Source organism: Quercus lobata, chromosome 9 (genome assembly GCF_001633185.2).
Source record: "Quercus lobata isolate SW786 chromosome 9, ValleyOak3.0 Primary Assembly, whole genome shotgun sequence".
NCBI classification, from domain to species: domain Eukaryota; kingdom Viridiplantae; phylum Streptophyta; class Magnoliopsida; order Fagales; family Fagaceae; genus Quercus; species Quercus lobata.
Window position 1 is genome coordinate 41,758,372 of NC_044912.1, and position 16,896 is coordinate 41,775,267.

Genomic DNA, 16,896 nt, shown 5'->3' on the forward strand with positions numbered 1-16,896 from the left:
GTCATCTGCCCAACATGCACAATCTATGGCAGACGCTATGGCGGAGTTGACTCGCCAAAACCAAGAATTACGAATGGAGATTAATATGAGGAGGCAAACACATGAAGAACGTGAAGGTGGACAAACGCAGAGTCATGGCGGAAGAGAGAATACCGAAATTGGAAGTCAGTTTAGGGGCACCACTTCACGAACGGTACCGCACTTGAAGGAAGAAATGGACCAAATGAAGAGAGTTATGGAGGAGATGAAAGAAAATATGAAAAGGGCGAATCTGATAGAAGATTTGGTTCACAGGACTGATTCTCCCTTTACGGCTTCCATCAACGATCACCCCCTACCATCAAAGTTCAAGTTGCCTTCTCTGGATTCATATGATGGAACACGTGACCCGTTTGATCACATAGCCACTTTCAAGACCACTATGCATCTTCAAGGGGTGCCTGATGAGATAATGTGTAGAGCCTTCCCTACCACCCTTAAGGGTTCAATGCGAGTTTGGTTTAGCAAAATACCTCCAAATTCGGTGAGTTCTTTTGAAGAGTTGAGTAAGTTGTTTGTTAACAATTTCATTGGAGGACAAATGCACAAGTGTTCCTCGTCCAGTTTGTTGACAATAGAGCAGGGAGAGAACGAGAGCCTTCGGTCATTTATCACCCGTTTTAACAGAGAAGCTCTCAGTGTGGATGAAGCAGATGATAAGCTTCTACTGGCAGCCTTCCACAACGGGGTGAATTCGGATCTGTTTATACATAAGCTCTATGAAAAAGAGCCCCAGTCCATGGCCGAACTCGTCCATTCGGCTCAGAATTTTATGAATGCAGAAGATGCAATCATCGCTAAGAAGAGGAAGAGGTCCGAGACAATGGAGGCAAATCCCAGTCGTCAGCATGAGCAAGGCACTCTTCCAAAGAAGGGACGGACGGAGGAAATGAGAGATCGAGAAAGTAAGAAGCCAAGCCCTCCAGTACGGAACCAGCAGTATACCCCTTTAAACGCCCCACTTGAGCAAGTCCTTATGCAAATCAAGGATGATCCTTCACTGAAGTGGCCGGAGAAAATGAAGGGTGATCCCAACAAGCGCAACAGGAACAAGTACTGTCGCTTTCATAGGGATCATGGTCATGACACGGACGAGTGTTTTGACTTGAAGCAACAAATTGAAAATCTCATAAGGTAAGGGAAGTTGAGGGGTTTCCTTGGACGAGACCAGAGGGACGAGAAACAGAAGGGAAAGATGGAAGATTCATCGCGACCACCACTCGGGGAGATAAAAGTCATCATTGGGGGAAGTTCAACTGGCCAGTCGTCCAAGTCCAAGAAAGCATACTTGAAGGTGGTACAGAGCGTCCAGCTTTCTGGACGATCACCAAGAGCAAGGTCTATGGACGAGCGGGCAATTACTTTCACGGACAAAGATGCTGACAGAATTCATCACCCTCATGATGATGCCCTCGTCATCTCCCTACTAATTGCAAACTACACAACCAGAAGAGTGCTTGTGGACAATGGAAGCTCAGCAGACATTTTATACTATCCAGCTTTCCAGCAGATGAGATTAGGACAAGACCAGCTCCGTCCAGTGAACTCCCCCCTAGTAGGTTTTGGTGGGATGAAAGTGCAACCAGTGGGTACCATTTCCTTATCCGTGGTAGTGGGGGCATATCCACGACAAATTACCAAGGACGTCAACTTCCTTGTGGTAGATTGTCCATCCTCCTACAATGCCATCATTGGGAGACCAACTTTGAATAGTTGGAAAGCTGTTACCTCCACTTACCATTTATCAGTCAAGTTTCCAACAGAACACGGGGTAGGACAGGTACAAGGTGACCAACTGGCAGCAAGAGAATGTTACTTGGCCATGCTGGCCATGGATGAACAAGTTCAAGAAATGAATATTGAAGAAAAGAAGGTTGTAGCAGAGCCTACTGAAGCATTGGAAGATATTTCCTTGGATGAAGTTAACCCTGAGAGGTGTACCAGGGTTGGAGCAGATTTAGAAGAGAAGATTAAAAAGGACCTCGTCCAATTTTTGAAGAAAAACATCGATGTGTTCGCGTGGAGTCACGAGGATATGCCGGGTATAGACCCTAGTGTCATTACCCACCGTTTGAATGTATGTCCTTCCTCTAAGCCTGTGCGGCAAAAGAAGAGGGTGTTTGCCCCTGAGAGAGATAGTGCAATCAAGGACGAGGTCCAGAAGCTGATGGTAGCAAAGTTCATTCGGGAAGTGTACTACCCGGATTGGTTGGCCAATGTAGTAATGGTCAAAAAAGCGAATGGCAAGTGGAGAATGTGCGTGGACTTCACTGATCTGAACAAGGCCTGCCCCAAGGATAGCTACCCGCTACCGCGCATTGACCAGTTAGTAGACTCAACTGCAGGACACAAATTGCTTAGCTTCATGGATGCCTTTTCAGGATACAATCAGATAAGAATGGACGAGGCTGACCAAGAGAAGACATCTTTTGTAACCAGTCAAGGCTTATTCTGCTATAAAGTGATGCCGTTTGGCTTAAAGAATGCAGGGGCGACATATCAGAGGTTGGTCAACCACATGTTTCGTCCGCAGATTGGGCGGAATGTGGAAGTCTACGTAGACGACATGCTGGTGAAAAGTCAAGACGAAGGAAGACATCTAGACGACCTGCAGGAGACATTCGAGACATTGAGGCAGTATCACATGAAGCTAAATCCTAGCAAATGTACCTTTGGAGTATCATCAGGGAAATTCCTTGGCTTTATGGTATCCCACAGGGGAATTGAAGCGAATTCAGATAAAATTCAAGCAATATTGGACATGAAGCCACCGCAAAACACCAAGGAAATCCAATCCCTCACTGGACGAGTTGCTGCGCTTAACAGGTTTGTCTCTAAAGCTACTGATAAATGTTTGCCATTTTTTAAGGTTCTCAAAAAAGCATTCGAATGGACCGACGAGTGTCAGAGAGCTTTTGAAGATTTGAAGGTATACCTTACCATGGCATTGCTGCTGAGTCCATCAGTGGAAGGAGAGGAACTATATTTGTACCTAGCAGTAACCCCGCATGCCGTGAGTTCGGCATTGATAAGAGAGGAAGATAAAGTGCAAAGACTTGTGTACTATACAAGCAAGGCATTGAAAGGAGCGGAAGGACGGTATCCACAAATGGAGAAGTTGGCCTTCGCACTAATCACAGTATCACGGAAGCTGAGGCATTATTTCCAAGCACATGTCATTAATGTTATGACAGATCATCCTCTCAAAAAGGCAATGAATAGGTCGGAAGCTGCAGGACGATTAATCTAGTGGGCTGTGGAGCTAAGTGAGTTCGATATCAGGTATCTACCAAGGCATGCCATAAAAGCTCAAGCCCTAGCAGATTTTATTGCGGAGTTTACCCCAAGTTATAACGAGACAGAGGACAGTAAGAGATGGATCGTCCACGTGGACGGTTCGTCCACACGGCATGCAGGAGGAATTGGTGTGGTCCTGCAGTCCCCAGAGGGAGATAAACTGAAACATAAAGTCCGTCTATAGTACCAAGCGACAAACAATGAAGTCGAATATGAAGCCCTCCTCAAAGGGCTAGAATTGGCAAAGTCCGTGGAAGCAAAGTCCATATATGTAATGGGGGATTCCCAACTGATCATGGGGCAAGTGAATGGGACGTATGAGGCGAAGGAAGAACGAATGAAGAAGTACCTTGGTAGGGTGATGCGCCTTGTGAAAAGGTTTGAAAAAGCTGACTTCGTTCAAATCCCAAGGGAGGAGAACGTGGAAGCTGATACTATAGCGAAGGAGGCCTCAGCAGATGAATCATTAGAGAAGTCAGATGAAGTTCGATATATGCCAAGTATAGATGCCCAGGAAGTACAGCAGGTGGATAACAGAGAAAATTGGATGACTCCCATTATATCCTACTTGAAAGACGGACGACTACCAGAAGAGAAGGATGAGGCCAGAAAGGTGAGGGTGAGGTCAGCTAGATACGTCTTTATGAATGGAGTTCTATACAAGAGAGGTTTCTCTCAACCTTACCTTAGATGTTTAGCTCCGGACGAAGCAAACTACGTGCTGAGAGAAGTTCATGAAGGGGCATGTGGCAATCATTCGGGAGCAAGATCACTTGTCCACAAGGTCGTCCGTGCAGGGTATTACTGGCCGAACATGCAAGCTGATGCTAAAGCATACGTTAAGGTCTGCGACCAGTGCCAGCGATTTAGCAACGTCCCAAGGCAACCATCGGAATACCTCACCCCAATGGCGGCACCGTGGCCCTTCACACAATGGGGACTGGACATTTTGGGTCCCTTCCCTTTGGGAGTAAGGCAGATGAAGTTTCTAGTGGTGGGCATCGATTACTTCACCAAATGGGTGGAGGCAGAACCGTTGGCAAATATCACATAACAAAATGTGAAAAACTTCGTGTGGAAGAACATCGTATACAGATTTGGAGTGCCGAAGGTATTGGTGTCTGATAACGGACGACAATTTGACAATGCACTCTTCAAAGACTTCTGCTTACATTTTGGAATTCAGAACCATTACTCATCGCCTGCACACCCCCAAGCCAACGGCCAAGCTGAAGTTACAAACCGATCCTTGTTGAAAATCATCAAGACTCGGCTTGAGGGGGCAAAAGGAGTATGGCCAGATGAATTACCAGGAGTTTTATGGGCATATAGGACCACAGTGAGGACACCTACAGGAGAGACTCCTTTCAAGCTAGCCTATGGAAGTGATGCAGTTATACCTGCAAAAGTACATATGGCTAATCACAGAGTGATGATGTATCAAGACAAGGATAATGAAGATCAGCTTCGTCTGAACCTCGATCTAATAGACGAGGTAAGGACAAACACAGAACACCGAGCAGCAAAGTATAAGAACCTCATGGCTAAGCAGTATGATGCGATGGTGAAGCCTAGGCGTTTCAACATTGGAGATCTCGTCCTGAGAAAGGTCTCTTTGTCGACCAAGAACCCGGCAAATGGGAAGTTGGGCCCAAACTGGGAAGGACCCTATAGAGTTATCAACTGTAAAAGGCAAGGATCCTACTACCTGGAGGCCCTGGACGGGAGAAAGCTGGAACATCCTTGGAATGTGGAGCACCTGAGGAGGTACTACCAGTAAGAGCGAACCTATGAACGAGACTGGGTCTTATCTGTCTAATTAACCTACTACTACGTATGATGCTGTTTGTGTTTGATACTATTATGTTTGGTGTTGCTTATGTATGGAGTTTGAAACTATGATCTTATTACTTATTATAGTTGTGTTATGGTTATGGACGAAGTCATGAAGTATGTATTTATTAAATAAAAAGGCATCAGTGTGCATATGCCTTGTCTGTAAACAATATTTATGTTATGTGCTAAATGTTGTGTGAAATTTCTCCATGATATTGTCGTCCAAGTCAATCCTCAAGAGGGTTGAAAGATCCAAGACGAACAAAATCTCTGGACGCAGAGATGTAACGTCTAAATTTTCTAAGGAAAAAGCCACATCCACACTCGTCCAACTCATAGACGAGGCGGAGCCAACTGAAACAATCCAAAATCTGGACGAGAGAAAAAGTTGGCAAAATAAGTAAGATGGTAAGTAAAATTAGTTTGCAAGTCCTAAGACGAATCAAGCTAATTAAAAATACTACCTGCTAAGACGAGTTAGACTACATGAAAAATATGTAATCTCGACATGGACGAGCTAAAGTTGGAGTTAAAATAGCTTAGCAGCATTCGTCCATGAAAATGAAATCACTCGTCCATGCAAAGATAATAAAAATTCATTCAAATGGTGGACTTCCTACGTCCAAAAAACCCTTGATTAGTTTGAAAAGCAGAAACTACTTAAAAAACCCGTCCTAAAACCATGGACGAGTATAATGTATTCTTGTTACATAAAAGAAGGTCCAAAAACAAAGGACCAAATAAAAAAAGAGAAAGCCACTAAGGTTAAAAGTCTCGTCCTAAGAAGGGGGAGCATTCACAACTGGTGCGTCCTGAGGCTGGGTACTAGCGTCGTCTTCCACGTTGACGTCATCAGAGCCAGTCTAGAGAAGAGAGCTTGTGGCAGCAGCAAGGTTAAGCTTGATTGCATTAAAATCAACTTCAGGGAAGTTCTCAATAGCGTTCATTCTGAAATCTTCAAAACCAGCCGCATAATTGCGATCCAAAGTGTCTGTATATTCTTTGGACGACTTGAACTCAGCCACAGCGTCCTCTTTTGCCTTGGAGAGACGAGCATTCAATTCATCGTTCATCTTCTGCAAATGATCAATGCGCGTATCCTTCTCCACTGCATCCGTCCTTAGCTCCTCAATCAGCTTGTTACGTTCCTTGACCTCGTCTTTAGCTTTTTCAGCAACCCCAGCCCAATTTTTACAATCAGCATTCACCTGCTGAATCCTCGTCTCCAACAAGACTCTCGTCTTGTCCAGCTCTGTTGCCTGTCTAGACGCTGCTATAAACTTTGACATGGCCTATGAATAGACAAAGCAACATAGAGTGATTAAATAAGAAAAAGTGGCTAAACTGAACAAGGACGAGAGATACCAACATACCTTGAAGAGGTCATGGACGCCTGAATGCTCAAATTCCTTCAAGCCCATGTTATAGCACATGTTTATATCCTTGTCCTTGACGGCTAACTGGAAACGTTCCCAAGCCAGGTCTTCGTTCTCAACAATGTTCGTAGAAGGCTGGGACGAGCCAGGCGTGGTAGACTTGGCCAAAGGAGTTCTGGGCGGAGTCTTGGACGGAGTGGACTCAACTGGAGTGGACGAGTCCACATCGACTATCTGGACGGCAGGCTGGGACTGGGGAGGTTTGGACTTGACCACCTTGGACGAGCTTTGTTTAACCCTTTTGTCTCTACGACTGGGGAGCCCTTCCAAGTCAATATTCTTTGGCAAGAACTTCCTTTTGTCCCCAGCCATTGGACGTGTCTGGCCCTCAGGACGATCCTAGGTCTGACCTTCAGGACGTTTCCCCTCTCCTGCAATCTCCTTCCCTCTGTTCTCTTTCATTGTTGACATTCCTAAGACAAGATGAACAAGTTAGGAATGTATACGTAAAAAAGAAAAAGAAAAAGAGGTTTAGCTAAAAACTTACTTTTTCACACAGTAACTTCGTGGGCGATAGCTTCGTCTGAAGGCTCAGGACCTAAACCCCACTTGGCTAGACGTCTAAGCGTGACAAGAGAACGAAAGCTCCTGTCTGTATGTAGACGAGCCCTGTGGACGCGGTCACGGTGAAATTTGCTCAAAGACGGACGTTTGGCAGCTACAGCACAATGAACAAACAAAGGTTAGAAATTGTAAATATACCAAATAGAAGCGAGAATAAAAATAAACAAGGGGAAGGGACATACCTTCTGGACGAAGGTTCCCTAGGTCCCCAGTGTAAGGGGGAAAGGGATCCCTGCCAACGTCCACAGGGTTCCCTGCCCAGAAGCCTGAAACGAAAAATGAACTCCGTCTTCCATTTCCTATCAGACGAAGCTAGGGACTTGATCAACCTACAATCATTCCCTCTAGCAGTAAACTGATAAAAACCTTCAGATTGACTTATGGCAGAAGGTTTATAACAATAAAGGAACTCGTCCACTGTAAGAGGACGGTCCCCACCAAAAACTTCCCTCCACAAAATTTGCATGGAGATAATTAGTCTCCATGCGTTAGGATTGAATTGACAAACACCTAAACCTAATTTAACTAATAACTCTCTAGCGAAGGCATTTAAAGGAAACCTAAGGCCACCTAAGAAGTAAGATTCATAGACGCCTATACCAAAACGGGGCTCACAACACCACTCTCCACGGACGAGCAGCCTAGGGTTAAACTCGTCTGGGATTTGATACCAGGATTTAAGGCTATTTAACCTCTGTTCGTCCGTCTTAGAATGGACGCCTACAGCGCAACTGAAGACGGTTTCTACCTCGTCCGTAGGATTGGACGGAGAACCAGCTTGAGAGCCAGAAGCTCTCCTAAGCTGTTCTTGGACGACCTCAATAGGGAGCCCAGGGGCCCCAGAAGAGTAGTTCTCGTCCGTGCTTCCTCCACTCTCATCACTAGCGCTGCTAGAGTTAGACCTCTCACTAGTATCCTCATAGTACTCGTCTATAGCCTTATTAAGGCTATCAGTAGACGAGGAAGCAGCAGACATCTCTAACAAGAAACTTAAAACCTAAAGACGAGGAGAAGAAGAGTACCTGGCTCTAGACGGAAGAAGACTCTAGACGCAGAGGAACTCCTAGACGAGGCTCTAGACGACGGATGTCAAGGAAGAAAATCTCTGGAATGAAAAGGGTTAAGGGAGGCATTCCACTATTTATAGGATGCTGACCTGGGTAATCGAAACGACCCAACCAATACGAAAGCGACACGTGGCATCTACCTCGGAAATATAAATCGACGGAATCAGTGGCCAATAAAAAAAATGACACGTGGTGCAAATAATTAATAACCAATTACCAGTCCAAGGACGTTCAACCATTTGGACGACTCACATGGACGAGGGGGCAACTGATGTGTCATAAATAATCCCGTCCATAACTCGTCCATATGTTTCGTCCAAAGAAGCTACAATAGGCGGTGAAAATTGCAAGTGTACTGGCGAACCTCGTCCATATATGGACGAGCAATACCTCGTGAGATCTACTTATCATTTATGAACGTCAAGCCTTCCAAGATGATCTCGTCCATCTTCCACTAAAAATGGACGAGATCATCCTGGAGGTCTCGTCCATCCTTACTATGGATGGACGAGTTCATCGGCCTGTCCGACCTAAGTAACTTCCAAAGCGGTTATGGAAGTTACTCCCAATTCTCCGGACTCCTCAACATTGGGAACGGTTACTAAACAGATAACCGTTCCACACACACACACTATATAAGGCTTCTTCGATGAAGGGTAAGGGGATTCAGACACTTTCACTTTTGAGAGAACATTTCTTCGTTACAGAGAGTTCAAAGTAACTGACTTGATCATCGGAGGATTTTTGGCCGGTCCCCTCTGATTCTGTGTCCTTTGTATTACAGGAAATAGCCCAAAGATCAACGTTCGAGTCCTGTCAACCCACTGATAAAGAGGGAATCATCACAATCCAAATTCAATCCTTACAGAAGTATTGGAAAACTGGAGGGAAAAAATGATAGGAGGATGATAAAGATTTAATTTTTCTTGTGTGTTTGGTTAGAGGGGAAAAATGGAAGGATGGAAAATTCTTCTGTTTAATTGAGAATAAAAATAAGAGGGTGAAAAATATAGTTTGCACAAATTTACTCTTGTGCCCCTATAATATAAAACATTATATTTATATTATATTACCCACAAATATATAAATATATTTAAGCATGTCAATCAATTTTTTTTAGGAATATTACACAAAAGTATTTCTTATAAAAAAAAATCCACACCCAAATTTAATAATTTTCCCCTTATCTATAAAAAAAATTAATTAAAACATAATATTATATATATATATATATATATATATATGAAAAGAAACTTTGCACTTGCACGTATAGAAAGAAAAAAAAAACACACACACACACATTTACAACCTTTCATCTACAAATAATGCTAGTGTCACAAAAAACTTCACAAATTTTGCTACAACTCGTCACGTGGTGAGTTGTGAGTGGTGGAGAAAAAAAGTCGGTCCATATTTGTAAAGGGATATAAAAAATTTAGTCATTCTATTTATTATATATATATATATATATATATATTGTAAAGGGGTATAAAAAATTTAGTCATTCTATTTATTTTATATATATATATATATATAGAGAGAGAGAGAGAGAGAGAGAGAGAGAGAGAGATGATGAGTTAGTCAGTGGTTTGCAAATAAATTCAAACTTGTTAGACAAAAAAAAAAAAAAAAAGTGTCAAATTTGAATAAGCTTAAACCGAAATCATGAACAAAATAAAAATAAATCACTCAATTATACATTTTTTATACTTGGCACTGACCTGATCACTTGTTTACATCACTAGTGGGAAGTTGTAACGTCAACAAGTTGCGCTGAATAATCAATTGCAATATAGACATGTTCTTCAGACTATGAATGATGTTAGAAACTAGCATTACGTTAATTTGTTCAGCTTGCAAAATGACTTATTTCTCCAATTAACTGACTCGTTTTCCTGAGTTTGTTGGTTGCTGTCACCTTGAAAATGAGATAAAATATTTGTGGTGATTTATTTGGTATGTTAAAGACATTACAAGTTTTACTATATAAAATTTATAAATTAATATAACAATGAATGTGATTGGCGGACTTTAACCGGTTAATTAATAAATGAATGTTTAAATTTTCTTATTTGTAACTGGTTTGACGATAAATGGTTTTTTTTAAAGGAATGTAACAATAAATGTGATTGGGAACTTAAACTACCTAATTAATAGATGAAGGGAAATGAAATATTTTTATAAAATATTTTTATGGGAAAAAAAATGCTGCGGTATTTCTTATGAAAGTAGTATTAAATTAAAAAAATATATACATATATATTTTACTAGCAAATGTTCAAAAGACAGCAATTAACAAAGCCCATAAATAAATGTTTAAAGCGTAAAACATTCTTCACTAAAATTAGTCTAAAATTTCCGCTGACCATAAAAAGCATTTTCAGTAGACTTGTGTTTTATGTCCAACTAAACACCAAAAATAGAGAAAATATATATATATATATATATATATATATATCTTCTACCCCCAAAAAGAGCCACATTCAACAATATTATTAAGAGTTAAGAATTAGGAGAAAAAGAGGACCCCACACGGCTAATAACCACCAATGATCAACGAAGTCACAAACAATTAGGGTGACATTACAAATAGTTCCAGGATGGGACCACTCAAACTGTCAAACATTTGTAAAATTCAAATTACACACCGCTCTCTTTCTAATTAATTTGGTTTATTGCTGCAGAGAGAGGCGATAAAACAACGCTTATAGCCTTCAGTACTACCGCCATGCACCTTATATGCAATTTGAAAAATGAAAATAATTGCTAATACTTCTTGGGAAAAAAAACACTAAGTGTCTATTTGAGATCCGCTTATTTTGCTGAAACTGAAAACTTTTTACTGAAAGTACTATAGATAAAGATAAAAATTAACTGAAATAGTATAGTGAGACCTATTAATAGTACTAAAAAGTGTAGTAAAACCCATAAATAGTAGCAAAAATAAGTTGAATAGTAAAATAACTGAAATAGTATAGTGAGACCTATTAATAGTACTAAAAAGTGTAGTAAAACCCATGAATAGTAGCAAAAATAAGTTGAATAGTAAAATAAGTTGACAAAAATAATCTTTGCCAAACAGACATTAAGATTGAAACAGATCAATGATTTTTTCTTTTTAAATAAAAATATGGCAAAGTCCATATCAATGAAAAATATAGAACTAATCTCGTAAACCATTTCCATAAAATAAAATACACAATGTCCCACGTTGTTTCTTAACACAATATGAGTGTGGTTTTCTTTTGTTTTTTAATCTACAGCAATCAGATTTGAATTGCTATTGACCCTGATCAATATATTGACCAGAATTACAAATGCTGATTTTCAGCCATATTGATTATTCTAATTTAATTTACCGTTTGTTTAACTTGGCTCAGGTTTGTGGTCAAAGAAATGGGTTGAGAACTCTTCCACACACTGCTGCTATAGCAACGGTTGATTGGCACCCTACTATGCCCATCTTCTTGACTAAATCAGCTGATAACTCGGTTCGAGTAACATCTATTCTATAAAAGGCTTCTCACTTCTACATCTCTCTTTTATTCTTAGTCAGTTGGAATGAAGTTTACTCGGTTGGTTTAACATGGGTTTCAAGTTGGTGACTTGGTGTGCATCTGAGCTTTGGGTTGTATGGATATTGTTATATAATTGGTTGCACGGGGTGTTAATAGTTTACTAGCCATTCGTTGATGTGGTTATTTATCACACACTCTTGCCAAATGCTTAACTTTAAAAATTAACGGAAGGTGACTTGGTCAGTTTTTGTTAAGTTGGGGGTCACGACTTTTTGTGATTATTTTGAGGGGATAGATTATAAGTGGTTGTCTATTATTTACACATAAATTCACTATTTTTTCTTTACAACTCATACTCTAACACATTATAGTTGTGACAAAAAATACTGTAACACAGTAATAGTTCGTTATTAGATTTTTTCAGGAAGAAAATAAAAGAGGACGCATGGTAGATATTGGTTGGTTGAGTATTAAGTCTAGGCATTTGGAGTGAGACAGAGGAGCTGGAGTCAATTGCTACATTTCCTTTTGTCTAAATCACTTTTATCGTGTCCAGGGATCTGGATCCTCTCCATTTTCCTTTGAAATGGAGAGACTCCAGTTCACGGTAGGGATTTTATTTTAAATGATCCACGCTCAAAAACATGCCACGTCATACCTTAACCCATTTATCCCAAACCACACTTAACTACACTTGAACTAGAGGCTCTTTTAACTCAACCGGATCCTTCAGCTACCCAAAAAAACAAAAAACTCCCTCTTCAGATCTTTCTCCACCCAAAATTCAAAAACTCTCTCACACCATTGCTCAATCTCCCCATGGCTACAGCTAGCAGCCACTGCGTCCCACACCTCCACTACCGGCGGAGTTCCGGTACGTTCCTATCTCTCTCCTTCGGCCGCTGGAGGTGCTATCGTCGGTGCCACCACCACTGGTGGCCGCCGGCTCCTCCTCTCTTTCTCTCTATTGTCTTTTCTCTTTTATTTTTCTTTTTGTTTCTCTTTTTATTTGCCTTTTAGAAGTGACTGAATCCCTTAGAGTTTTGTTTAGTGACTGGTTTCCTTTTGAGTACAAAGCTTGATGATCTGCTTTGGGTTTGAAAAATTAGGGCATGATGTATGCTAAAAATCATTATGAAATTTCTCCTTTTTTTCCAAATTTTTTTAGGTATCTGTTCCTTTTCTAAATTTGGATTGACTATGCAGATGGGTATTTTGCCAGTGGATAATATATTTTGTTTCTTGTTGTCCATTTTAAAGATATAAACTGTGGCTCTTGATAGGTAATGAGGTACAGTGTTTGTGAGCTTAGAATTCTTGATTTGTTATGCACAACTGGTTTTCTAAGCTATATTGCTACTCACACTCTTATTTGCTTATCAAAAAGTTTTTTTCCCTCCTTTCTTGATTTCTTTGTCAAAGATTTCCTCCTTTAATTTTTTTTTCGTTTTTTGCTATAAATAATTTCTTGTGTAATTTTTTGAATTTTTTTCTTTCCTTGATTTCTTGTTTTTGTCCAGCACAGAAGCTTTAAATAGTTAAGCATACTGTGAATTTAATTGGCTTGTCTTGAAATCAAAATCGTGCCAAAAAAATTTCACCTGCATTTGCCACTAAATACCTTGGAGCTTGCCTTGGTCCCCTTTTCAGTTATTGGGGTGTAATTTTGCTTCAGCACCTTTTTTTTTTTTAGTAGGTGAATATCTTATCTTTGCTTCTCCTTAATGCAAAATGCATTTGGCATTGTCTGATTGCCCCCATCAAATTTGGGCTATGCAGCTATTATATTTTGTCATTGATTACAAAGAAATTAAAAGTATCTCTTGAACATTCAGACTATATGATCTGCTTTGTATTTCACAGTTTCACTTTTAATTTTGGTCCTTTAGCTGAGTTCTTAATATGGAAGTTCCTAAGCTAAACCCTCAACAAATTTACATATTTAGTAGTCATAGTGATCTTATAGCTTCACCTGTGCCTGCTGTTAGTTTGAAATTTTGATATATGTTTATCAGCTTATCATTAAAATCACTCTTTGTTATTTTGTTAGGTTGAATGGCATGATTAAATGGATGCTATACCCAATATGGGAAGCTGCTGCCGTTGATGAATGGTTATACAATGGTGGTCCTTATGAGCTAATTGTTCTACCACCAAGAGCGAGAAAAGGCAGCTGCTGGAGGTGGAGGGGGATTAGTGCTAAATTTTAGATTGTTTGTTAGTGTAGACCACATGTTCTCACTCTTGTATAAGTTCTTTATACAAGTTCTACCATTCTGGTGAAATCTTGTAGAAAAATATATGTTTTGGATATATGTAGAAACTTTGTTAAGGTACTGTGTGCTGTGCTTGGTAGTGTGTGGGTGGTGCCTAGTAGTGTGATGAGGTGTGCCTGTTGGGGTGATAAAGGGTGTGTGTACTTGGCTATATTGAGGCATGTGCGGTGCAGGTGCATGATGTGAAGCTTAGTAAGTGATCAAATAGTGAGAGTTAGTTAGGCAGTTGTTAGTGGTAGTTACATTTGGTATTACTGAGATTGTAATTGTATATAGCCCCCAATTTTGGGATGATAATAAACAAGTTTGGAATCAATTCAGTTACTCTCCTTTCTCTTTCTTGTTCTTACTCTGTTGGAGGTGGTTACCCTCAAAGTAACCAACATCTCATTCTTTCCATTCTCCAATTCTTGCCATTACTTTCTTGAACAATCAAGCTCTTAACAAACTTCAACACTTTACCTTTAGTAGCCACTTGTATGATTCAAAAATTGTTTTGAATGGAAGTATTTTGCTTAGGCATAATCTTATTCATTACACTTCGGCTTCAACTTGCATCCTTGTAGAATTTGTGAATGTAATTTTTAGGTTCCATGAATGTGCATATTTTTAGGTTCTTTTTGAGTGAAATAATAGCCTTGTAATCAAAGTGTATATTTTAACAAAGCTTTGTTTATTTTTGGATCAAACTCTTCCATCAATTTATGACCATACAGGCATCATCAAAATTGTTCAATTTGAAGCATTACAAGAAATTAGAAATAAAAGGCACACAATCAATTACATTTTATTACATTCTCAAACCAATATCAATAAAAGAATAACTATATTTTATTACATTCTTCTTGGTTTGTACTCTAAATCTATGTAAAAGTTTTTGTAAATGAACATGAAAACTAAGTGTCAAAACTAAAGAATTCATTCAGTGTTTCATTTATACTGAAAATTAGCCTATTGACAGCAAGATACATGGCTTCGATGCTTCATGGAATGCTTCAAAACATTTTTCTGGCAAGATACATTGAACTTCAAGGCCAATAGTTGTTTTCTGCACTGTTTGTGTTTCTGCATAGTTGTGTTTCTGCACTGTTTGTGTTTCTGCATAATTACCTGTTTGTGTTTCTGCACTGCTTGTGTTTGTGTTTCTGCACCGTTTGTGTTTCTGTTTCTGCATAATTACTGTTTCTGTTTCTGCACCGTTCTGCATTGCTTGTGTTTGTGTTTCTACACTATTTAAAAACTGGTGCATTGGTGAATGGTTGTTATGATTGCATCTTGGTGAATGGTTGTTAACTTTAAAAACTGGTGCATTGGTGAACGGTTGTTAATAACTTTTAATTTTTAAGAACTGCTGCTGTGAATGTGACAAATAATAATGGTGAATGGTTGTCATGATTGCATCTTGGTGCATTAGTTATTATATAGTCAACCTGCATATTCAGCTGAGGAGTTAATCTGCTTCTTTCTTATGGTTCCCAATAATATCACAAACAAGCCTTTTAAGGTGCTATTCAAACTGCTTTGATGTTGAGTGCACACAAGGCACAAACACTTCACAACAATGCAATAAATTGGTATACAAGTCATAGATTAATTAAAAAGACCATGTTCTATTGCTGAAGTCTCAGATTACAGTGAGAATTACACCAAAATTCAGGCCTTTTCCCACTAATACATACCAACACAAATTCAAGCCAACACATACCAACACAAGCATTCTGCCAAAACCTACCAACATACACCAAAATTATGGCATTTTCCCACTAATACCTACCCATCTAATGACCCATTTTCCCCCCACCTATTTAGCCAACAAAAGAAGCATCAAGCAGAGTAGCATCCCACTTATCACCAGAGACTGCCCCAGGCAAATGAGCAACATCTTCTCTCTCTTCCTGTAGCCTCTGCTCCGTTTCCTCTTCAACCAAAATCATGAAAAACAACAACAAATAGTATTAGCAAAATCTGGTTACAGCCAATCCAACACTTGTATTAGCAAAATACTAAAATCCTTGAAACTAAAAAAGACCCACTAAAGAAAATAGCTATAAAATAAAAACCCTTGTGCTCTTGATCTTCCAAAACTAAAAAGCATTTGCACCCTTGTGCTATCACATAAACAACATACATTGAAGAAAAACCAATTGCACTCCACAGATCAATTTCCTCTTGAATCAATATAACAAGCAAAAACACAAGAACCAAAAGTAAAAAACAAACATCTCTAATAAAGGCAGACTTGTGTACTCGAACCACTCTTCGGCCCCTTGAAATGCTTATGATTCCAACCACAACACACATTACAAAAGAAGCACCATTGCCAAGAGAAAGCAGAGTAACCCAGCAATTGTAGGAGACAATTTTAGTAAACTTGATAAGCTTTCAAGTGAAGAACAAAAGTACCCAGAAACTGAAAAGAAATTTAAAAACTTTACAAAGAAATTTTTTTTTTTTGATAGATAAAAATATAAATAAATAAATGTGGACGAGCAAGAATCAGACCACCAATCCAAAAAATGACGACTGAAACAATATCTCGGCCGTTGATTTTGTTCTACCTCGGTGTTCTCCACAACGCAGAGGGATTCAACGCAGAGACATACAAACTGTCTCTCATTTCTTTTAAAACAGAACAGAGGCTTTTGATTCCGACAAAAATTAAGAACAAGAAAATAATGAAAAACCTTTATAAAAATTAAATAGACCCATTTGAAACCCTAACCCTAAAAACGAATTTGAGGCGAGAAAAGAAGATTGGCAGTTTACAAAGAAATTTAAAAACCCAGAAACTTACCTAGAAATTTGGAAACCCATAGTCTGAGGTGAGCGAGGAGCTGCGTTCGTGGGTAAGGGATCGTGCTTG

The 16,896-nt window shown here is 39.6% G+C and overlaps 1 protein-coding gene and 1 non-coding gene across 2 annotated transcripts; both read right to left on the bottom strand.

The window, feature by feature from the left end:
- Positions 1 to 6,035: 6,035 nt before the first annotated feature.
- LOC115961763 lies at positions 6,036 to 6,920 on the bottom strand. The gene is made up of 2 exons (XM_031080687.1): positions 6,546 to 6,920; positions 6,036 to 6,464 (listed from the first exon to the last, which is right to left on the bottom strand). The coding sequence occupies exons 1-2, from the start codon at positions 6,918 to 6,920 to the stop codon at positions 6,036 to 6,038; spliced, it is 804 nt and encodes a 267-aa protein (XP_030936547.1).
- Positions 6,921 to 16,512: 9,592 nt separating this feature from the next.
- LOC115962380 lies at positions 16,513 to 16,658 on the bottom strand. Its single transcript, XR_004085420.1, has one exon. It is a non-coding gene; the product is annotated as a small nucleolar RNA snoR111 (small nucleolar RNA).
- Between the last annotated feature and the right edge of the window lie 238 nt (positions 16,659 to 16,896).

What these genes read in the sequence shown, in the direction of transcription:
- LOC115961763 (XM_031080687.1), bottom strand. Translation starts at nt 6,920, where the DNA reads ATGGCTGGGGACAAAAGGAAGTTCTTGCCAAAGAATATTGACTTGGAA. An exon ending in GCGTCCATGACCTCTTCAAG is followed by an intron (nt 6,465 to 6,545) that starts GTATGTTGGTAT and finishes GTCTATTCATAG; the next exon opens with GCCATGTCAAAGTTTATAGC.